Below are 24,684 nucleotides of genomic sequence, written 5' to 3'. Positions count from 1 at the left end.
GGACCTAATGGAATAGTCAAAAAGAATATGGATTGGATGGAATAAAGCTCTTAGAAAATGGATTTATCAAAAAAGCTCCCAATTTTAATACATATATATTGAAAATAATGAATACTGTCAAATATAAAAAAAAAAAAAAATTAGACACATAAATTTATTTTTTTTAAATATGTACGAAAACCCTCCCTGGGTTGAAAGTTGGCTTTTAGATCCTGAAAAAATGGGAGCCGAGTTGACAACAACTAAGCCTTGCTCTATCTAAAAGAAAACAATTATGCTTTATTTGAACGGATTAGATAAGGAAACATTATAATCTATCGGCCTTTTAATTTTGGGATGTATAATCTTTAGATTATTTAGTTAAAAATGATGTGTATTACATATTTAATTAGTTATGGGATTAGATATTAAGAAATAATTATTCTCTTCAATCTTAGGTTTGTTTGAAATATTATAAAAAAGACTATTTTGTTATTTTGAATTATTTACTAAATAATGGTAATAGTAAAATCTGACTTATAAATTTTATTTTATTTATTGACTAGAACTTTTAAAAAATTAAATAAATAAAATATCAATAAAAATTAAATAAATTTATTTTATTTTTTAGTTGAGACTTTTAAATTTTATTTTATTTTACTAAGTACCATACATAATAAAACCAAAAAATTTGTCTATGTAATAATAATAATAATAAATTAAATCTTTATTCCACCCTTTGCAAAAAAATAAATTTTTATCCTATCATTTAAAAATACAATTAAAAAAAATAATCAAAATACATGTACTTTTGGGAACAAAAGTGACTTTTTACAAGTAAATCGAATTCCATCATTTGTATCTCACCTCCTCCAATAGGATACAACAATCTCACATATGAAAGATATGAAATCCAATTGGATTCTTAAGTCCTGTTTAGTTAAGAGATTTAAGAATAAATTTAAAAATATATATATATATATATATAAAATGTGAATAAAATATATTTAGATTTTCCTTAATTTCACACACACATATATATATATATATATATATTTTCTTTCAAAATCTCTTTTCAAATCCACTAAATTTTCGATCAAACAATAAACTCCTCAATAAATAGACATGAAATCCAATCACCCACGACAATCCCTCCAAACAAAGGCACCCTCACAGTCTTGGCATTACAGAGAAGAAGAGGTGGAGAAGATAGAGCATAAGAGCATAAGCGCGAAAGGCATAAACATGCACGTAGCAGGGACAGGTGAAGGACCAGCAGTCCTTTTTCTTCACGGCTTCCCTGAGCTATGGTACTCATGGCGCCACCAGATGCTCTCTCTCTCCTCCTCCAGTTAACGAGCAATCGCCCCCGATCTCCGTGGCTACGGCGACACCGATACTCCTCCTTCCGCCACCAGCTACACCGTCCTTCACATCATCGGCGATCTCGTCTCCCTCCTCGACGCCTTGGATCTCCACCAGATCTTCCTCGTCGGTCACGATTGGGGCGCCATTATCGCCTAGGCCTTCTGCTTGCACCGCCCTGACCGAACCAAAGCTCTTGTCAACATAAGCGTTCCTTTTCAACCCAGGCATCCTTCCTTTAAACCTCTCCAATCTCTCCGAGCTCTGTTTGGCGACGATTACTATATGTGCAGATTTCAGGTGATTGTTATATGCTTCTTCTTTTCTTTTTTCTTTTTCTGGTGTAAAGTCGTTGGTAATATATGAGTGACATTAATCTCTCCGAGCTCCGTTTGGTGATATGATTATCATATGAATTTTTGTGTAAAATTGTTGATAATGAGTGTTGACTTCATCTCCAATCTTGCGAGCTCTGTTTGGTGATGATTATTATATGAATTTTTTGTGTACAATTGTTGATAATGAGTGTTGACTTCATCCCCAATCTCTCGAGCTCTGTTTGCTGATGATTATTATATGATTTTTTTTTTTGTGTAAAATCGTTGATGAATTTGAGTATAGATTAACAATTGGTAATGATTATTGTTTGTGTGAAATTGTTGATGATGAGTATTGATTAATGATGGATTGATCAGTGATTTTATGTAACAATCCTCATTTTTGACTTGGTCATACTTGTATACATTTGTGGATGATCTTGTGTTAATATGTGCATTTGCAAATCTTGTCTTGTTTTGCTTGAATGATTGCTTGCACGCTTTGTTCTTGTCTGGTGTGTTGCCGAGGTCATCTTGAGCCTAGACACCTTTGAAATCTTTATCGCTTAAAACTATCTTGGAACCCCTTTGGTTGGCCTCCATCTTCACCCTGGCATATTGGCCGAGATGTCACCTTCTAGGTCGAGGTGTGCGTCGCCTAGGCCTAGATGTGCATCATCTGGGCCGAGATGTTAATATCTAGGCGTTCTAGATCCTTGATCCTCGCGTGAGTGATTTTGTTCCTGGAATGGTATGACCTAGACCGAGGTGTGGCACATCTAGGCCAAGGTCTGGCACAGTTTAGTCAAGTGTTGTCCTTCCAAGTCGATGTCCTTGCCCCTTGATTGCCGTAGTCTTGTTGTTAGCCGATGTCGTTACTTGCCGGTGTGTTCTTGCCGCCTAGCTTGTTGAGTACACTTTGTTTTGGTCTTGTCTTGTCAAGTCAGTCACCTTTTTGAGTTGAGCGAATTGGCCGATGCCACGTGTCCCGACAGAGGGATTAAGTCAGTGTTTGTCGTGTGAGGCATATCATTTGTATCAATCTTGCCTTTTTAGAGAGAGAAGCTCTAGTTAGAAGGAGGAGAAGTTTGAGCTAGAGAGGGGGGCTTCCAAGCTTGATCGTTGGAGCTTGAACCGTTAGATTCGAGTTTTGAGGTTAGAATCGTAACCTATTCTTGTTGTGCTTATTAATCATCTAGCTGCATTGCACGATCAAACCTGTTCCGCACGCCATTCATCGATTTAAAGTTGGTTTTAGAAAGAGAAAATGGTTTTCATGCGTTTTTGAAGAAAAACCTCGTTTGATCCGAAAGTTTGCATTAAAGCTCATGTTTTTGTGTTTGTTTTGATAAGAACCTTTAGTGTGGGTACCCAGATCCATGTTTTTGAATTCATAGCATGAAGTCTCAGCTGTTGTAATAGCAAGTTTCGATCTTTGCATTCATCTCCCTCATGTTCATGTTTTTCAAGTTCTTCATGCTCTTGTTCTTCATGTCTATCAAGAGGGAAACCCAGATTTTTCCCGACTACGCTTTTGAATGTGGCCGTTAGGATCACACCTCAGCGAGAAGGTGTGGGACCTCGGCCAAGTCCTGGTAGTTGCCCAGCGTGTTTTTCCAAAGATAAGAAACTGTGTTTCGATTTGATTGACTTAGTTTTTTTGAAGAATGCCGAGGTCATTTGCATGTGTGCTAGACTTATTTTGAGTAGTGCATTCAATGGACTTTGCCATGTGTTTATCAGGACTTGGACTTGCCTTGACCCCGTCATTTGAAGAACTAGGTGAGTGGTATTTTTAATAAAGCTATGTTATATGTTTTGATAAAGACTTTGCTTTGCTTTGCTTTGTTTTGAAAGTGTTTGTTAAGCATGAATAATTGTCCTTGTTTTGTATACCAAGTATGACCTTGTCTCGATGACCTTCTTGGAAAGTCCCTTGTGCCAGACGACTCTAAACTTTCGCAGCACATCTTGTTTTGAAAGTCCCTTGTGCTGGAGGACTATAAACTTTCGCAGCACCCTTGATTTGTACTCTAGTGTTAAAGGGCTACGGGCCTTTGTAACATAGGTCCCTCGTGCTGGAGGACTCTAAACTTTCGCAGCACATCTTGTCTTGAAAGTCCCTTGTGCTAGAGGACTCTAAACTTTTGTAGCACCCTTGGTTGAGATGCCTCTTTTGCTTTGTCATGATTTGCCACAGACGGTTTACCGCGTGGACCTGTTGCCGAAATGTTGTCATTTGTGGTATATGATGCTAGCAAGTATCCCTTGGAACTTTGAAGATTTGTTTGATGGGCGAGGTCCATTCCTTGTTATATATAGAGTTTGTCTTGTATTGTTTTGAAAGGATTTCGGCTATTATTCATGCAAACCCCTTTATTATTTATACCATTCACTGAGTATTCAAGCTCACCATCTCTATATATATGTAGGTGATGAACAAGAAGGCGGTGACGCCTAGATGTGATTTCTGGAGCTTGTTTTGGGTCTTGATTATGTCGGCTTAACCTGCATTTATGTCGGTAGTCTTGAAAATCATGCTTCTCGACTTGTAATATTTGTATTTCGAACACGTCGGCTGAGAAGCCTTTTGATCAAGATGTATGTTTTTGTATGATTGTTATGTCGGCAAAGAAGATGTCGGCAACCTGGCAGACTGTGTACTTAAACTTGTAATTCGTACAATTTGTTTATGTCGGCTTGTGGAGCCCTTTGCTAATATGAAAAATATAACTTGCACTTTGCTTGTTTGTTATTAAGTTATAACCCATATGTGAATGGTTGTTATCTCATTTGACTTATGCATAGCTCTTATGGACCACTTGTATTCTAAATTTTGCTTCCGCACTTGAGAGCCCCATGTATCTATACTCTGTATGTGTGTGAATTTTGTAAGATTGGCCTTCGGTAATCTCAGATTACTGGCCATCACAGCACCAAACTACTAGGGGCGGTTTGGAGTCGTGACAGAATGGTATCAGAGCACATGTTCCTTAGTATACGTTGTTCACACACTTTGAGTCCTAAAGAGCATAGGATTTCCCCTTAGAAGGAAGTTAGAATTGCATCATATTGCTTGCTATGTGAACAAGTTGTACATTGTCCCGACATGCTTAACTGTTACTTGCCTACGCGATTATTTGCTCATTTTGTTTTAAAAGCCACATTTTTGCATACAACTAGCATCATGAGGAGAGATAGACCTCCAGTTGGCCGAGATCAGTTGGAGGACAGAATAGACAGGCTGGAGAGGCTAGTTGAAGGTTTGGCCCGCGAGTTAAGGCAGACAAGACAGCAGTATGCTAGTGCTACATCGACTCAGGCCGAGCAGACAAACGGCCGGAATGTAGTTCCACCTCCACCTCCTCCAGTACCACAAGTGCCCCCACAGGCAGCTTTATATGGGGACGACACGATAGCTCTGATCAGGGAGTTCAAGAAAATGAAGCCACCAAGATTCCAAGGGGGTATAGAACCGATGAAGGCCGAAGCTTGGGTTTTGGAGATAGAAAAGCTGTTCGAGATCTTTCCCAGCACTGACACCCAGAAGGTGACATTAGCAGCTTTTACACTAGATGACGACACCCGCAGATGGTGGATGATGGTTCGAGAAAGCAATCTAGACTTGACCTGGACCCGATTTTTAGAATTGTTCTACACCAAGCATTTTCCCTTAAGTGTTCGGAATCGCAAGGCTATCGAATTTCAGACTCTTACGTAAGGCAGTAGAACAGTAGCTGAATATGACCGTGCCTTTACAGAGTCGGCAAGGTACGCACCCCATATGGTCAATGAAGAATATATGAAGGCTAAGAAGTTCGAAAGTGGACACCGTGGACCGATACAAGACCGGGTCAACATGCTCAACATGCCGACTTATGCCGGAGTGTTGGACAAAGCTATTCTGGCCGAAGCCAACTTGAACAGATACCAGGGTTCGGGAGAGAACCAGAGAAAAAGGCAGAGTTATGACAATCGCCGAGCGCAGTTTGGTACCAAGAAGAAAGCGAACGTCGGTAGTTCAAGCAACCCAAGACAAGAGAGTGGTACTAAGCCGATATGTTCCAGTTGTGGGAAGCCACATTTCGGGGTCTGTCGTCAAGCGTCTGGGGCTTGTTACAAATGTGGTGAAGTAGGTCATTTTGTGAGGGTTTGTCCAAAAATGAAGGCTGGGGAAAGTAAGAAAGATGAGAATACTTCAGGCTCCGTGTAGAAAGGTAACGCTGGGAAAGGACCGATGAGACAAGGTAGAGTTTTTGCACTGGTACCAGGGGACACTCAAAATGCTGAGGCGATGGTGTCAGGTACACTTTCAATTTGCTCTCAAAATGCATATGTATTGATTGATTCGGGTTCTACGCATTCATTCATTTCTGCTAAGTTTGCCGAGAAGATTAATAGGAAACTAGAACCCCTTGATTATGTATTATTTGTATCTACTCTATCCGGGAGATCTATGAATGTTGCATTTATCTATCAAGCATGTGTTATTGTGATTGGAAATGTTGAACTGTTAGCTGACTTAATGCCATTGGACATAACTCATTTTGATATTATTTTGGGAATGGATTGGTTAGTGGCAAATCACGCGTCCATAAATTGTGTTTCAAAGAGTGTTACGTTAAAACCCCCAAACCTAGCCGAGGTCACGTTTCAGGGAAAAGGAGTAGTGTCCCCACCTTACTTAATTTCATCCATGAAAGCCTATAGATTGATCCAAAAAGGGTGTCCAGGTTATCTGTGTAGCATATTAAGTAATTTGAATGGAAGCGTTGAGTTAGCCGACGTCCCAGTGGTTAGTGAATTCCCCGACATCTTTCCAAATGATTTGCCTGGTCACTTAGTTGATAAAGAGGTAGAGTTTACGGTTGACAGCATGCCGGGAACCCAGCCCATCTCTAAAACACCCTATAGGATGGCTCCCGCCGAGCTTAAGGAATTGAAACTTCAACTACAAGAGTTGCTAGATAAGGGTTTTATTAGGCCGAGCACTTCACCCTGGGGGGCACCCGTCTTGTTTGTTAAGAAGAAGGATGGCACACTTCGTCTTTGTATTGATTACCGGGAACTGAATAAGGTAACCATTAAGAATAAGTATCCGTTGCCGAGGATAGACGATTTGTTCGATTAGTCGCAAGGAGCACGAGTCTTTTCCAAAATTGACCTTAGATCGGGCTACCATCAGCTTAAAGTCAAAGCCGAGGATGTTGAGAAGACCGCTTTTCGGACGAGGTATGGCCACTACGAGTTTTTAGTGATGCCTTTTGGAGTGACCAATGCCCCTGCAGCCTTTATGGATTTGATGAATAGAGTCTTTAAGCCATACCTAGATGAGTTTGTGGTAGTCTTCATCGATGACATATTGATCTACTCTAAGAGTAAAGCCGAACACGAGGAGCATTTGAGGCTTACCTTACAGACTTTGAGGGATCGGAAATTGTATGCTAAATTTAACAAATGTGAGTTTTGGCTTTTCACTGTTTCATTTTTGGGGCATGTAATTGATGAGGAGGGTATTTCGGTCGATCTTAGTAAAATTGAAGCCGTGGTGAATTGGCCGAGACCGACTAATGTGTCCGAGGTTCGTAGTTTTCTGGGATTGGCTGGTTATTACAGAAAGTTCGTAAAGGATTTCTCAAGGATTGCAATTCCGTTGACCCAACTGACTAAGAAGGGAGTGGCTTACGAATGGACTAAGGATAGAGAAGCAGCCTTCCAGGAGTTAAAGACGAGGTTAGTCGCAGCACCAATTCTTGTACTACCATCAGGTAATGAAGAGTTCCATGTCTACAGTGATACTTCGCATAAAGGTCTGGGTTGTGTATTAATGCAAAAATGTAGGGTTATAGCATATGCCTCTCGCCAGTTAAAGCCACATGAAAAGAACTACCCCACCCATGATCTAGAGTTAGCTGCCGTGGCATTTGCTTTGAAGATTTGCCGCCACTACTTGTATGGAGCTTCTTGTCAGATTTTTACAGATCATAAAAGTTTAAAGTACTTGTTCACTCAGAAGGAATTGAATATGAGGCAGAGAAGATGGCTTGAGTTGTTGAAAGATTACGACATGCGGATTCAATATCATCCAGGAAAAGCTAACACTGTAGCCGATGCTCTGAGCAAAAAGGTGGTTGGAAATTTGGCATGCCTAACCGCGATCTCAGTGGAGCCGACTATTGTTGAGGAGGTAAAGACAAGGCAAATGGAGCATGAATTCTTCAAGAAGGTAGCTGGTGAGATTGTCACAAAGCCGAGATCCGGGTACACTTTAGAAAATCAAATACTTAAGTTTGAAGGAAGGTTGCGTGTGGCCGATGTCCCAGAGTTGAAAAAGAAAATTTTGTAGGAGGCTCATGGTTCCAAGTTTGCTGTCCACCCCAGGAACACCAAGATGTATCAGGATGTGAAGCAGACGTTTTGGTGGCCAAATATAAAAGGAGAGATAGCCGAGTTCGTGTCCCAGTGTCTGTATTGTCAACAAGTAAAAGCGGAACATCAAAGGCCAGCAGGACTTCTTCAACCTTTGCCGATTCCTGAGTGGAAGTGGGATCACATCTCCATGGACTTCGTGGTTGGTTTGCCGAAGACACAAAAGGGTATGGATTCGATTTGGGTTGTTGTGGATAGACTAACTAAGTCAGCGCACTTTTTGCCTGTCAAGACCACCTTCAACGCCGATAGACTTGCTTCGTTGTATGTGAATGAGATTGTTAGACTTCATGGAATGTCGATGTCAATTGTGTCAGACCGAGATCCGAAGTTGGTTTCCAGATTTTGGCAGAGCCTACAAAGAGCTTTCGGAGCCGAGTTGAGGTTTAGCACAGCTTTTCATCCCCAGACTGATGGGCAAACAGAGAGGACGATTCAGACACTTGAAGATATGCTTAGACTATGTGTATTGGACCTCTAAGGAAGTTGGGGAGTACATTTGCCTTTGGTGGAATTTACCTACAACAATAGCTACCAAGCTAGCATTGGCATGGCGCCGTATGAGGCACTGTATGGCAGAAAGTGCAGGTCACCAATATGTTGGACCGAGGTGGGAGACAAAGCTCTGCTTGGTCCCGAGTTAATTCAAGTAACAACCGAGAAGATTAAGCTCATTCAGCAAAGAATCAAAACCGCACAGAGTCGACAGAAGAGTTATGCCGACCAGAGAAGAAGAGAGTTAGAATTTGAAGTCGGGGACCACGTGTTCCTAAGAATTTCGCCGACGAAAGGAGTTACAAGATTTGGGAAGAAGGGTAAGTTAGCACCCCGTTACATCGGGCCTTTTGAAATCCTTGAGAAGATTAACCTCGTCGCCTACAGACTTGCTTTGCCGCCGGGATTGAGCCAAGTCCATAATGTATTTCATGTTTCGATGTTGAGGAAATATATTCGAGATCCGCTACATGTGATCGACTATTTCAGAATTGTAATTAATGAAGATTTAGGCTACGAAGAGAAGCCGATACGGATTGTCGATAGACAGGTGAGGCAGTTGAGAAACAAGTCGATACCCATGGTGAAAGTTGAATGGACGGAGCATTACGGGGAGGATGCTACATGGGAAATGGAAGAGGAAATGAAAGTCCTACATCCAGAATTGTTTTTGGAACAAGGTAACTCAAGTTTGGGGACCAAACTTCCTTAAGGGGGGTAGGATGTAACAACCCTCATTTTTGACTTAGTCATACTTGTATACATTTGTAGATGATCTTGTGTTAATATGTGCATTTGCAAATCTTGTCTTGTTTTGCTTGAATGATTGCTTGCACGCTTTGTTCTTGTCTGGTGTGTTGCCGAGGTCATCTTGAGCCTAGACACCTTTGAAACCTTTATCACTTAGAACTATCTTGGAACCCCTTTGGTTGACCTCCATCTTCACCCTGGCATATTGGCCGAGATGTCACCTTCTAGGCCGAGGTGCGCGTCGCCTAGGCCCAGATGTGCATCATTTGGGACGAGATGTTAATAACTAGGCGTTCTAGATCCTTGATCCTCGCGTGAGTGATTTTGTTCCTGGAATGGTATGACCTAGACCGAGGTGTGGCACATCTAGGCCAAGCTGTGACACAGTTTAGTCAAGTGTTGTCCTTCCAAGCCGATGTCCTTGCCCCTTGATTGCCGGAGTCTTGTTGTTAGCCGATCTCGTTACTTGCCGGTGTGTTCTTGCCACCTAGCTTGTTGAGTACACTTTGTCTTGGTCTTGTCTTGTCAAGTCAGTCACCTTTTTGAGTTGAGCGAATTGGCTGATGCCACGTGTCCCGACAGAGGGCGTCCTGACAGAGGGATTAAGTCAGTGTTTGTCGTGTAAGGCATATCATTTGTATCAATCTTGCCTTTTTAGAGAGAGAAGCTCTAGTTAGAAGGAGGAGAAGTTTGAGCTAGAGAGGGGGGCTTCCAAGCTTGATCGTTGGAGCTTGAACCATTAGATTCGAGTTTTGAGGTTAGAATCGTAACCTGTTCTTATTGTTCTTATTGATCATCTAGCTGCATTGCACGATCAAACCTGTTCCGTACGCCATTCATCGATTTAAAGTTGGTTTTAGAAAGAGAAAACGGTTTTCATGCATTTTTGAAGAAAAGCCTCGTTTGATCCGAAAGTTTGCATTAAAGCTCATGTTTTTGTGTTTGTTTTGATAAGAACCTTGAGTGTGGGTACCCAGTCCATGTTTTTGAATTCATAGCATAAAGTCTCAGCTGTTGTAATAGCAAGTTTCGATCTTGGCATTCATCTCCCTCATGTTCATGTTCTTCAAGTTCTTCATGCTCTTGTTCTTCATGTCTATGAAGAGGGAAACCCAGATTTTTCCCGACTACGCTTTTGAATGTGGCCGTCGGGACCACACCTCGGCGAGAAGGTGTGGGACCTCGGCCAAGTCCTGGTAGTTGCCCAGCGTGTTTTTCCAAAGATAAGAAACTGTGTTTCGATTTGATTGACTTAGTTTTTTTGAAGAATGCCGAGGTCATTTGCATGTGTGCTAGACTTATTTTGAGTAGTGCATTCAATGGATTTTGCCATGTGTTTGTCAGGACTTGGACTTGCCTTGACCCCGTCGTTTGAAGAACTAGGTGAGTGGTATTTTTAATAAAGCTATGTTATATGTTTTGATAAAGACTTTACTTTGCTTTGTTTTGAAAGTGTTTGTTAAGCATGAATAATTGTCCTTGTTTTGTATACCAAGTATGACCTTGTCTTGATGACCTTCTTGGAAAGTCCCTTGTGCTAGAGGACTCTAAACTTTCGCAGCACATCTTGTTTTGAAAGTCCCTTGTGCTGGAGGACTATAAACTTTCGTAGCACCCTTGATTTGTACTCTAGTGTTAAAGGGCTACGGGCCTTTGTAACATAGGTCCCTCGTGCTGGAGGACTCTAAACTTTCGCAGCACATCTTGTCTTGAAAGTCCCTTGTGCTAGAGGACTCTAAACTTTTGTAGCACCCTTGGTTGAGATGCCTCTTTTGCTTTGTCCTGATTTGCCACAGACGGTTTACCGCGTGGACCTGTTGCCGAAATGTTGTCATTTGTGATATATGATGCTAGCAAGTATCCCTTGGAACTTTGAAGATTTCTTTGATGGGCGAGGTCCATTCCTTGTTATATATAGAGTTTGTCTTGTATTGTTTTGAAAGGATTTCGGCTATTATTAATGCAAACCCCTTTATTATTTATACCATTCACTGAGTATTCAAGCTCACCATCTCTATATATATGTAGGTGATGAACAAGAAGGCGGTGACGTCTAGATGTGATTTCTGGAGCTTGTTTTGGGTCTTGATTATGTCGGCTTAACCTGCATTTATGTCGGCAGTCTTGAAAATCATGCTTCTCGACTTGTAATATTTGCATTTCGAACACGTCGGCTAAGAAGCCTTTTGATCAAGATGTATGTTTTTGTATGATTGTTATGTCGGCAAAGAAGATGTCGGCAACCTGGCAGACTGTGTACTTAAACCTGTAATTCGTACAATTTGTTTATGTCGGCTTGTGGAGCCCTTTGCTAATACGAAAAATATAACTTGCACTTTGCTTGTTTGTTATTAAGTTATAACCCATATGTGAATGGTTGTTATCTCATTTGACTTATGCACAGCTCTTATGGACCACTTGTATTCTAAATTTTGCTTCTGCACTTGAGAGCCCCATGTATCTATACTCTGTATGTGTGTGAATTTTGTAAGATTGGCCTTCGGTAATCTCGGATTACTGGCCATCACGGCAACAAACTACTAGGGGCGGTTTGGGGTCGTGACATTTTAGGAACCTGGAGAGGTGGAGGAGAAATTTGCTAGCTGTGATACTGGGAAGATAATAAGTGCATTTCTTTCATCACGGGATACTCGTCCCCCTGTTTTGCCTAAAGAGTTGGATTTCAAGGCCATTTTTCAAACTCTGATTGCATTGCCTTCATGGTTGACTGAGGAAGACATCAATTACTATGCTGGAAAATTTAACTAGACAGGATTCACTGGAGGACTCAACTAGTATCGAGCTCTAGATCTGTACGTAAGCCTACTTTTTTTTAATATTTTGTTTGCAAGTTTAATTTGAGTGTGTGGATTTTTTTATTTGTGATTTAAGTTTATAATTCCTTTTCTTTTGTTCGTTTTATTTTTCATTCTCAAATTATTCGACAAATCCAATCTTTTTCACTTTTTTTCTTCTTTTTTTTCCTGGCATATCTTAAGCCTGTGTTTGAATCATGAATTTTAAAACAAATTTCTCAAATTCATAGTCTGAATATAATCTAAATATTGTTAGAACACAAAATTGAAATTGATTTTTACTGGTTTGTGAACTTTTTATTATTTTCAAAAAAAAAAAAATGTAGAAACCCCACATTTACTCCAACGTGACATAAGGTTGAATCTTGATTGGTTGAGAACTAAAAACTAAAGTTGTGATAGGACATGTTTTGGTAATTGCCATGGGCATTGTATTGGTTTTTAATGATGTATAAATTTATATATTATGTTTATATTGCTTGTTTAACATTCATTTTTATTTCTTAGTTGGTCATGTCTATGGGGTGTTATTTTTTTTTGGCAATCTCAACATTATTGTAGATAAATTTAAGAACAATCACTGCAACACAAACACATTTTAGTGACACCATACTAGTAGCATATTCTTAAAAAGTGTAACAAAAAAAATATTTGGTGGCATTTTTTAGAAAAATGTCATAGAACCACAAACATAAAAGGCTCTAGTGGCATTTCAATTAAAAAAAGTGTCACTTCACTACAATAAAAATGTCACTACAGCAAATTTACACTTTAGTGACACTACACTAGTGGCATGTTTTTAGAAAATGCCACAAAAATAAAAATTGACATTAAATGTTTTAGAAAAATACCACAGAACCACAAACATATAAGGCTCTAGTGGCATTTCAATAAAGAAATGCCACATCAATTTTATGGCATTTTATAAAATAATGACACAAAAAATTATGTTCGTGATATTTACCAACAGATGCAACTAAACTTTAGTCGCAATAACATTTTTTAAAAAATGTCAGAACACTAGGTAGGTGCAAATTATTTTTTATGGCACTTAGGTGAAAAGCGTCATAAACAAATATTTTATAGCATTTTGAGAAAGCCAAAAACTTTCTAAGCTTATAATGGCATTTTTGAAAAAACAAAAAATGCCAAAATATTTTCGAAATTTTTAAAAGGCAGTAAATGATTAAAAATAAATAAATTAAACTTAATATACACTACAGGAAAAAGCACATTCGGCGACTAAATTTCCTGACAAAAAAAAATTTTGGTCGCTGACAGCTCAGCGACCAAAACAGCATTAGTTGTCAAAAGTAAAGCTTTTTGGCGACTAAACAATTTTAGTAGCCAAAAGTCTACAATTGGCGACTAAAATTAAATTTGGTCGCTGATTATATGGGTTTTAGTGACTAAAAATTTTTTAGTAGCCCAAAGTAAAGCTTTTTGGTGACTAAAAAAATTTAATAGCCAAAAATCTACAATTGGCGACTAAAAATAAGTTTGGTCACTGATTATATGGGTTTTACAGACTACAAAAATTTTAGTAGCCAAAAGTAAAGCTTTTTGGTGCAAAAAAAAAAAAAATAGTAGCCAAAAGTAATTGGCAACTAAAAAATAAGTTTAGTCGCCAAAAGTGGTCATTTTTAGCGCGGGAGAACTAAAATTCTAAGGCGGGAATTAAATTTTTTGGCGACCAAAATTTTTGAAGCTGAAAGTGCATCTTCGGCGACCAAATCCGATTTTGGTCGGCAAAAGTTAAGTTTTTTAGCAACTAAAAAACAATTAGTAGCCAAAAGTATAGAATTGGCGACTAAAAAAAAGTGGTCTTTCTTTTTATTTTTCTAGTAAATAGTTTATTATACATAAATTATTGTGATATCCCTGTTCCGTAATATGTTAATTGGTCCTTAACATGAATGTGATTATGTGTTTAATATTATTTTGTGTGCCATTATGTGAAAATATGTGGTTTTGAATTTCTATCTGTTCATCGTAGGAATATCTATTTGATTATCTGCATTGGAAATTAATTAAAAGCCTTATCGGCCACAGAACCCGAAATCGATTACGCCATTGTAATTAGCGTAATTTTTAGAGCCTACGGTGAAATTTAATTGAAAATTGATTCGAATAAAAATAATTAGATTCAGAACGATTAATTAAGTGCTCAATTATTTAATATTGGTAAATTGACTTAGTGGGGCTATGTAAGAAGCCATATACACTCAACCTCTCTCTTTTTGATTCATTTTGGCTGATTTTGGGCTCGTGAGTGTGAGAGAGCCGAATTAGAGAGAGAGAGTGTAGGAGATTGGGGTTTTGGTCTTGAGGCTTGGAGATTTTGGAAGATTACTCAAGAAATTGCTTTAGATTGAAAAGTTTGAGCCTCTAGGTAAGTAAATTTATGAGTTTAAGTTGTAATGTTGTGAATTCAAGTGATATGGTAGCTCATGGCAAGAAATTAAGTTGATTTTGTTGAATTGAAAGTCCATATGTGCATGCATGTGTGTAATTGCCATGAATTTGTATAGTTGAGTATGAAAAATATGATCCATGTAGAAATTTGGTTAGAACTCATGCTTGTGATCACCATTTGCACTATTTAAATTGAAATGGGAGTTATATTCCACATGCATGTACAAATTATGAGGAAATGAGTTTGAGATACATGGAATTGTTATCATGAAAGCAAGTTTGGTGTAATTTGGGACATTCATGTGTTTGATTCATGAAATTGAGCTTCATAATGTTGTAATTCGGTGTTTGTACCGTGTTAGTATATGTTTATGTGAAGTTTGAGCTATAATGTGCAAGAAATGCTGATTTGAATGTTAAATTCAAGCTCAAGAACATGTTCTGGATTTTTCATAATTTTGAGGTCCATAATTTTGAGGTCCGCTCAAGCGGGGAAACTGCCGCTCGAGCGTGAAATTTGTGCTCCTAGTATATTTTTGCAGACATGACATCCACTCGAGCATGGAAGTTCACGCTCGAGCAGGGAGCCATGTAGTGAGGCCTTTCGCTCGAACGCCATAATTCACGATCGAGCGTAAATTTGACATAACTAGTACTTTTGCAGACCTCATGGGTCCGCTCGAGCGGGGAAGTACACGCTCGAGCGGGGACCTTGTTTTTTGAAATTTTAAAAAGGCATTCTGTGTTTCGTTTTCTGTTCTCTTTCACTTCCAAGTATTCTTAGGCACACATTGAGCATTGTAATTGAATTAAAGGGATAAGAATAAAGCCTAAAGAGGAATATGTGAATTAAAGAACGTATTGAATTGTTTGTGACCCTTTTGTGTTCATGGAATGTGTAGGGTCGAGCTCCAGGGCAAACCAACCAACCGATCACTGTGAGTAATATCTTAACAGAGATATCTGAAATATGTTGTTGTCCAATTGCTTACATCTATGTAAGTTTTATAAGTTCATTGATTTGATTGGCAGACAATGTTTGCTATACCAAATGAGTGGGCCAGAGGCCAATCTGATCTAAATAATAGAATGAATGGGCCATAGGCCGTTTTGACATGAATGGATGGGCCGGAGGCCGTTTTGACATGAATGAATGGGCCGGAGGCCGTTTTGACATGAATGGATGGGCTAGAGGCCGTTTTGACATGAACGAGTGAATGGGCCAAAGGCCGTTTTGACACAAATGCAAGTTTGAATGGGCCAAAGGCCAGTTTGTTTGGAACCGCAGTCACTTGACCTAAATTGTGTATATATGTTAAATAGAAAAATGAATTGGGCCTAAGGTCGTTTGAAGAATGTTGTTCTACATATTGTATGTATAGCTTCTTTAATTGATATTATTCACTGGACTTTTGCTCACGCTCATTCATGTGTTTGTAGATGAGCCAAGGGAAGTCCAAACCCAGCCCCAATGAAGTCTATGTGGAACAACAAAGGTTTTGGGAGAGTCAGCCCTTGTGTCTCACGCACGAGACTCGTCTTCACCTTTTTGTTATGTATTTATATTCTGTCATGTTGGCAAAGACTTTGCATCTGTTGTATATAGGCGTGATGGGTTGACTTAGACTTATATGATCCTGTATGTACAGAACCTTATGTAGTACATATTTTGTTGTGAGTTATTAATATGCATATGTATGGTTTGTTATGATGTGCCATGTAAGCACAGCTCTATGGATAAAATTTTAAATTGCTTCCGTTTGGCCCTTATTAACTTTGTTAAAATACGTTTGGTTTGGTTTAAGGCCGTAGGTAATCTCATGATTACTGGTCGGTTATGTCCTTAACCCATGGGGGCGGGTGCGGGTCATGACAGAGTGGTATCAGAGCACGAGTTAATAACTCACACACTTGTCCAAAAGAGCAATAAGCGTCTAGAAATGATCTAGGATGCATTCATGTGATAAGTATGAATTTGGAAGCATCGAGAATATGCCTAACTGTTTTGATATGAACGATTATGTGCGATAATTTTGTGAATTGCTTGCATTGCAATTGTTTGAATATGTGTGCTTCCTAGTATGTGCATACTTGTGTATCTTTTGTATAAAGTATAATGTAAGTTTAATCAGATAGTGAGAACAAGAGGTGATGAGATAGAGGAGTCCTCTACTGCCAGAATAGACAGAATGGAAAGACTGATACAGGAAATGGCAGAAACGTTGAGGCAACAACAGGAGTGGCAACAACAGTGGCAACAACCACACCCTCCACCTCCACCTCCGGCACCTCCCGTGCCAGATAATCAGAATGATGATCGGATAATAGCTCTCACCAAGGAATTCAAAAAGATGAAACCACCACAGTTCCATGGTGGATTAGATCCATTGAAAGCCGAAGCATGGGTCCTCGGCATTGAGAAACTGTTTGAAGTGTTCCCGTGTTCAGAGACACGGAAAGTACTTCTAGCCACTTTTATGCTAGAAGACGAGGTAAGAAGATAGTGGATATTAATGCGAGAAAATTATAAGGATGTTGACTAGGTGAAATTTCTAGAGATTTTCTACGACAAGTACTTCCCACAATGTGTTTGAGATAGGAAAGTAGTAGAGTTCATGGAACTTAGGCAAGACAGCATGACTGTAGCTGAGTATGAGGCCAAATTCACTGAATTGGCCAGGTTTGCACCACACGTGATTGACACTGACTATAAGAAGGCGAGACATTTTGAAGGTGGCCTCCGAAGTGACATTTTAGAAAGAGTGAATGTCTTGATGCTGGAGACCTACATTGGGGTGCTAGACAGGGCCATCATATCAGAGGCTAACATAGCTAGACAAACTAAGTCAACAACTGATTGGAAAAGTAACAAAAGGCAAGGCTTCCTCTCAAAGAAGAAATTTTTGAAAAAGCAAGATACGGGCTCCTCAAATACTTCAAATTCTTCTCGAAAAACAGCTCTCATGTGCAATATTTGTAGCAGAAAGCACCGTGGAGTTTGTTACCGTGTGTCAGGAGCCTGTTTCAAATGTGAGAAACATGGGCATATAGCCCGAGATTGCAACCAGAACAGTGGGAAACTAACTGCTAGCTCAACTGCATCAATCCCGAAGTCGGGAAATACTATGAGACCTGCCATCACCGGGGATACCGTGAGACAAGGCAGAGTTTTTGCGCTCGTTTCGGGCAATACGCGGAATGCCAACGCAGTTGTCTCAGGTACTATTTCTATATGTAATCAGGATGCTTTTGTGTTAATTGACTCCGGATCCACACACTCTTTTGTGACATATGCATTTGTATCTAGACTGAATAGACTCTTAGAATTACTGCCATATCTGTTATGTGTGCCTACTCCATCTGGGGAATCTGTATTGTGTGAATCTATATACTGGTGTTGTGATATGCGTGTTGAGGATGCTATCCTATATGTGGATTTGTTGTCCTTGAATTTTAGACATTTTGATGTAATTTTGGACATGGATTGGTTGACCAAATATTATGCCACCATTGATTGTGTGACAAAACGGGTTGTGTTTAAACCACCAGAACATAAAGAGATTGTGTTTGTAGGTAATGGGGTAGTGCCTCCACCTTATTTGATATCTGCAATGAAAGCATGCAAACTGATCAGGAAAAGGTATCAGGGTTATTTGTGCTATGTGTTGTCTGAACAATCTGTGAATGTTGAATTGAACAGTATCCCTATTGTTAGAGAATTTCCAGATGTGTTTCCAAATGAATTACCAGGGGAATTAGTAGACGGGGAGATAGAGTTTACTATTGAAACTGTGCCAGGCACCCAGCCCATTTCTAAAACTCCCTGTAGAATGGCTACTGCTAAAATGAAAGAATTGAAAGAACAGTTGCAAGACCTGCTTGACAAGGGGTTTATTCGACCTAGCACTTCGCCTTGGGGTGCATCAGTGTTATTTGTGAAAAAGAAGGATGGAACCCTATGCCTGTGTATCGATTATCGGGAATTAAACAAGGTAACAATAAAGAACAAATATCCCCTACCCCGTATTGATGACTTATTTGACCTGTTGCAGGGATCGCAAGTGTTTTCCAAGATTGATTTGAGATTTGGTATCATTAGCTGAAAGTAAAGGCAGAAGATGTTGAGAAAACCGCGTTCAGAACGAGGTATGGTCATTTTGAATTTCTTGTCATGCCATTTGGAGTGACTAATGCTCCGGCAACATTTATGGACTTAATGAACTGAATTTTTAAAACCTACCTTGACGAATTTGTTGTGATTTTTATTGATGACATTTTGATATATTCTAAAGATAGACTTGAACATGAACATCATTTGAGAACTGTCCTATAAATACTTCGGGAAAGAAAATTATTTGCTAAACTAAAGAAATGTGGGTTTTGGTTGGATGAAGTTGTTTTCTTAGGGTATGTAATCAACAAGGAAGGAATTTCAGTGGACCCGCAGAAAATAGAGGCAATTGTGAATTGACCTACACCGACAAATGTGACAGAAGTCCGCAGCTTCATGGGCTTAGTCGGGTATTACAGGAGGTTTGTGAAAAACTTTTCAAAGATAGTTGTACCTCTTACCCAGTTGACACGCAAAGGGCAATCATTTGAATGGAATGACGATAGAGAAGCTGCCTTTCATGAACTGAAAACAAGATTGACCACTGCACCAATTTTGACACTACCTTCAGGTACGGAGAATTTTGTAATTTTCAATGATGCGTCTTATAAAGGTTTTGGTTATGTGTTAATGCAGAACGAAAGGGTTATTGCTTATACCTCTCGACAGTTGAGGCCACACGAGAAGAATTATCCAACACATGACCTAGAATTGGCCGCAGTTGTTTTTGCTTTGAAAATCTGGTGGTATTATCTGTATGGAGCAAAGTATGAAGTCTACACGGATCACAAAAGTCTAAAATATTTCTTCACGCAGAAGGAGTTGAATATGCGACAGAGGAGATGGCTGGAACTGATAAAGGATTATGATTTAGAGATTCAGTATCACCCCGGGAAAGCTAACAAAGTTGCTGATGCCTAGAGCAGAAAATCAACGGGGAGTATGGCTTGTTTGCTTACTGAACAGAAAGAGATATTGCAAGATTTTGAGAAGTCTGAAATTAAAATGGTAATGTGTGAACAGGGCGGATTGATAGCCGCTATTATAGCCGAGCCGGCAATCATTGATGAAATCAAACAGAAACAAAAAGAGGATGAATTCCTCAAGAAGGTGATAGATGTATTTGAGACAAGCCCGAAAACAGAGTTTGGCAATGAGAATGAAATGTTGAGATTTCGGAACAGAATGTGTGTCCCAGATATTTCGGAACTAAAGAAAAGGGTTTTAGATGAAGCCCACAGATCTGTGTTTGCTATGCATCCGGGTAACAATAAAATGTATCGGGATTTGAAACAGACCTATTGGTGGCCTAAAATGAAGAAAGAGATTGTAGAATATGTGTCCAAGTGTCTTCAATGTTAGCAAGTCAAAGCTGAACATCAAAAACCAGGCGGTCTACTTCAACCTCTCCCTATTCCTGAATGGAAGTGGGAGCATGTGACTATGGATTTCGTTGTTGGCCTACCTCGGACTTCTCGAGGTATGGATTCTATTTGGGTTGTAGTTGATAGACTGACTAAATCTGTACATTTTCTACCAGTTAGAACTACGTTTAATGCTTATAGACTGGCTACCATTTATGTTGATGAGATTGTCCATTTACACGGAGTTCCGGTATCTATTGTGTCGGATAGAGATCTAAAATTTGTATCTAGATTGTGGAAGAGTTTGTAGGAAGCTATGGGGACAGAACTAAGGTTCAGTACTGCATTCCACCCACAGACAGATGGGCAATCAGAACGAACAATACAGACTTTGGAAGATATGCTTCGGATGTGTGCTTTGGACTTTCAGAGAAGTTGGGAAGACTATTTGCCACTTGCGGAATTTGCTTATAATAACAGCTTCCACTCTAGCATCGGTATGGCACCATACAAGGCTTTGTATGGTAGAAGATGTAGATCAGCGAATTGTTGGACAGAGGTCGGGGATAGAGCTTTGCTTGGGCCTGAAATTGTGCAAGATACTTCTAAGAAAATCAAAATTATTCGGCAACGGCTCAAAACAGCTCAGGACCGACAAAATAACTATGCAGATGTTCGAAGAAGACCTCTTGAGTATGAGGTTGATGACCATGTGTTCATCCGTGTGTCTCCAATGAAAGGCCAAGTCAGGTTTGGAAAGAAGGGCAAGTTGTTGCCCCGTTACATTGGGCCATTTCAAATTTTGGAAAGACTTGGCCCAGTTGCCTATAGAGTTACTTTGCCATCGGGATTTGAACAAATCCATAATGTGTTTCATGTGTCGATGTTGAGGGGTTACTTCCGAGACCCGTTTCATGTGATTGATTATCATCGGGTAGCCATTGATGAAAATATAGAATACGTCGAATGGCCGGAACGAATTGTCGATCGGCAAGTGAAACGGTTGAGGAGCAAGTCCATCTCAATGGTGAAAGTGGAATGGAAAGAACACTATCGGATGGATGCTACATGGGAAAAAGAGGAGGAAATGCGACTACGCTATCCATATTTGTTTCCCGACGAAAGTAAAATAAGTTTGGAGGACCAAACTTCCTAAAGGGGGGAAGACTGTGATATCCCTGTTCCGTAATATGTTAATTGGCCCTTAACATGAATGTGATTATGTGTTTAATATGATTTTGTGTGCCATTATGTAAAAATATGTGGTTTTGAATTTCTATCTATTCACCGTAGGAATATCTGTTTGATTATCTGCCTTGGAAATTAATTGAAGGCCTTATCGGCCGCAGAACCCGAAATCGATTACGCCATTGTGATTAGCGTAATTTTTAGAGCCAACGGTGAAATTTAATTAAAAATTGATTCGAATAAAAATAATTAGATTCAGAACGATTAATTAAGTGCTCAATTATTTAATATTGGTAAATTGACTTAGTGGGGCTATATAAGAGGCCATATACACTCAGCGTCCCTCTTTTTGATTCATTTTTGGCTGATTTTGGGCTCTTGAGTGTGAGAAAGCCGAATTAGAGAGAGAGAGTTTAGGAGATTGGGGTTTTGGTCTTGAGGCTTGGAGATTTTGGAAGATTACTCAAGAAATTGCTTTATATTGAAAAGTTTGAGCCTCTAGGTAAGTAAATTCATGAGTCTGAGTTGTAATGTTGTGAATTCAAGTGATATGGTAGCTCATGGCAAGGAATTAAGTTGATTTTGTTGAATTGAAAGTCCATATGTGCATGCATGTGTGTTATTGCCATGAATTTGTATAGTTGAGTATGAAAATTATAATCCATGTAGAAATTTGGTTAGAACTCATGCTTGTGATCACCATTTGCACCATTTAAGTTGAAATAGGAGTTATATTCCACATGCATGTACAAATTATGAGGAAATGAGTTTGAGATACATGGAATTGTTATCATGAAAGCAAGTTTGGTGTAATTTGGGACATTCGTGTGTTTGATTCATGAAATTGAGCTTCATAATGTTGTAATTCGGTGTTTGTACCATGTTAGTATATGATTATGTGAAGTTTGAGCTATAATGTGCAAGAAATGTTGATTTGAATGTTAAATTCGAGCTCAAGAACATGTTCTGGATTTTCCAGAATTTTGAGGTCCGCTCAAGCGGGGAAACTGCCGCTCGAGCGTGAAATTTGTGCTCCTAGTATATTTTTGCAGACATGACGTCCACTCGAGCGTGGAAGTTCACGCTCGAGCGGGGAGCCATGTAGTGAGGCCTTCCGCTCGAGCGCCATAATTCACGCTCGAGCGCCATAATTCACGATCGAGCGTAAATTTGACATAACTAGTGCTTTTGCAGACCTCATGTGTCCGCTCGAGCGGGGACCCTGTTTTCTGAAATTTTAAAAAGGCATTTTGTGTTTCGTTTTCTGTTCTCTTTCACTTCTAAGTACTCTTAGGCACACATTGAGCATTGTAATTGAATTAAAGGGATAAGAATAAAGCCTAAAGAGGAATATGTGAATTAAAGAATGGATTGAATTGTTTGTGACCCTTTTGTGTTTATGGAATGTGTAGGGTCGAGCTCTAGGGCAAACCAATCAACCGATCACTGTGAGTAATATCTTAACAGAGATATCTGAAATATGTTGTTGTCCAATTGCTTATTTCTAAATAAGTTTTATAAGTTCATTGATTCGATTGGCAGACAATGTTTGCTATACCAAATGAGTGGGCCAGAGGCCGTTTTGACATGAATGGATGGGCCAGAGGCCTTTTTGACATGAATGAGTGAATGGGCCGAAGGCCATTTTGTCATCTGAATAGGCCAAAGGCCGTTTTGACACAAATGTAAGTTTGAATGGGCCAAAGGCCAGTTTGTTTGGAACTGCAGTCACTTGACCTAAATTGTGTATATATGTTAAATAGAAAAATGAATTGGGCCTAAGGCCATTTGAAGCATGTTGTTCTACATATCGTATGTATAGCTTCTTTAATTGATATTATTCACTGGGCTTTTGCTCACGCTCATTCATGTGTTTGTAGGTGAGCCAAGGGAAGTCCAAACCCAGCCCCAGTGAAGTCTATGTGGAACAACAAAGGTTTTGGGAGAGTTAGCCCTTGTGTCTCACGCACGAGACCCGTCTTCGCCCCTTTGTTATGTATTTATATTATGTCATGTTGGTGAAGACTTTGCATCTATTGTATATAGGCGTGATGGGTTGACTTAGACTTATATGATCCTGTATGTACAGAACCTTATGTAGTACATATTTTGTTGTGAGTTATTAATATGCATATGTATGGTTTGTTATGATGTGCCATGTAAGCACAGCTCTATGGATAAAATTTTAAATTGCTTCCGTTTGGCCCCCATTAACTCTGTTAAAATACGTTTGGTTTGGTTTGAGGTCGTAGGTAATCTCATGATTACTGGCCGGTTATATCCTTAATCCACAGGGGCGGGTTCGGGTCATGACAATTATGTTCAATAAAATAATTATGTTCATACATATACTTTTATATTAATATGGATGTATGTACTATATAAATAATATATGTTGCATATATAATCATGTGGTGCTATAGAGGTGAAGTGGGAAGAGTGTGGTGTATAAGGTTTATGGTGCGGGAGGTTGGCGGTTCGAGTCTCCGCAAGAGCGGATCAAATTGTTCTACAACAAATTATCGTCACGAATGGCACTTGATAGCGTCACGAATGGTGCTTACCATGACATTAAAGTGTCACTGAAAGGTTTTGGTCTTGATGATGTGATGACACTTATAAGTGTCACTAACTCTTTTTTTAATGGCGCTTGATAGTACCACAAATAATATCTACCATGACATCAAAATGTCATTGAAAGTTTTTAGCCATGATGGTGTAGTGGCACTTGCAAGTATCTACTGTGGCATAGATACAAATGGCACTTGTTTAGAATGCCACAAGACTAAAAAATGTCGTTAAACCAATAGTTTTGTGACACTTTCAAATGTCACTAAACTAAGAAAATGTTGTAGTGAATTATTTTAAGAATTTGAAGTAATAATGCTACACTTAAAAAGATACCAACTTTATCATTGCATTTCTGATTGCCTCACTCACCAGTGAGGTTCACAATCGCCTTGTAAGAAGAATTGGAAAATGTGGCACCTTCTGAGAGAGGACGGTGAGAAATACTGTAATAAAATTGGTGTCTATATTTTCGTTTCTACTATGATATTGTTTATGGTATTTCGTCATGACGACAGAAATTGGGAGTTGACAGCGACATGAACCGGAGTACAAATAAAGGTACCAGTGAAATTTATCATCGGTGATCTGGACATAACTTATACTCTTCCCGGAGCGAAAGAATATATAAATGGCGGGTTGAAGAAGGAGGTGCCGAATCTGGAAGAGGTGGTGGTGATGGAAGGAGTGGCTCACTTTCTTAATCAAGAAAAGCCAGAGCAAATTAGCGTTCACATTGTTGACTTCATCTGCAAATTTTAAATATGAAGAGAGTGTAGTGTGCACCCCACCTACCATGTTAAATTTCATGTACTTGTTTGAATAATTCGTGAACGACTTCTAATTAAAGTGGGCGACAGTGATGGCCTTTTTTTTTTTTTTTTTTT

The 24,684-nt window shown here is 39.3% G+C and overlaps 1 protein-coding gene across 1 annotated transcript; it reads left to right on the top strand.

The window, feature by feature from the left end:
* The first annotated feature begins 794 nt into the window (after window positions 1-794).
* LOC114321757 (epoxide hydrolase 2) lies at window positions 795-24,684 on the top strand. Its single transcript, XM_082906159.1, is given in 3 exon segments — window positions 795-1,644; window positions 11,907-12,148; window positions 24,316-24,684. Coding segments are annotated over 3 exon segments (1,026 nt in total). The 5' UTR covers window positions 795-1,104; the 3' UTR covers window positions 24,560-24,684.

This window comes from Camellia sinensis, chromosome 14 (genome assembly GCF_055761805.1).
Source record: "Camellia sinensis isolate YWXY chromosome 14, ASM5576180v1, whole genome shotgun sequence".
Taxonomy (NCBI): domain Eukaryota; kingdom Viridiplantae; phylum Streptophyta; class Magnoliopsida; order Ericales; family Theaceae; genus Camellia; species Camellia sinensis.
Note: the sequence above shows the minus strand (reverse complement) of the source record. Positions and strands in the feature narration are given on the sequence as shown.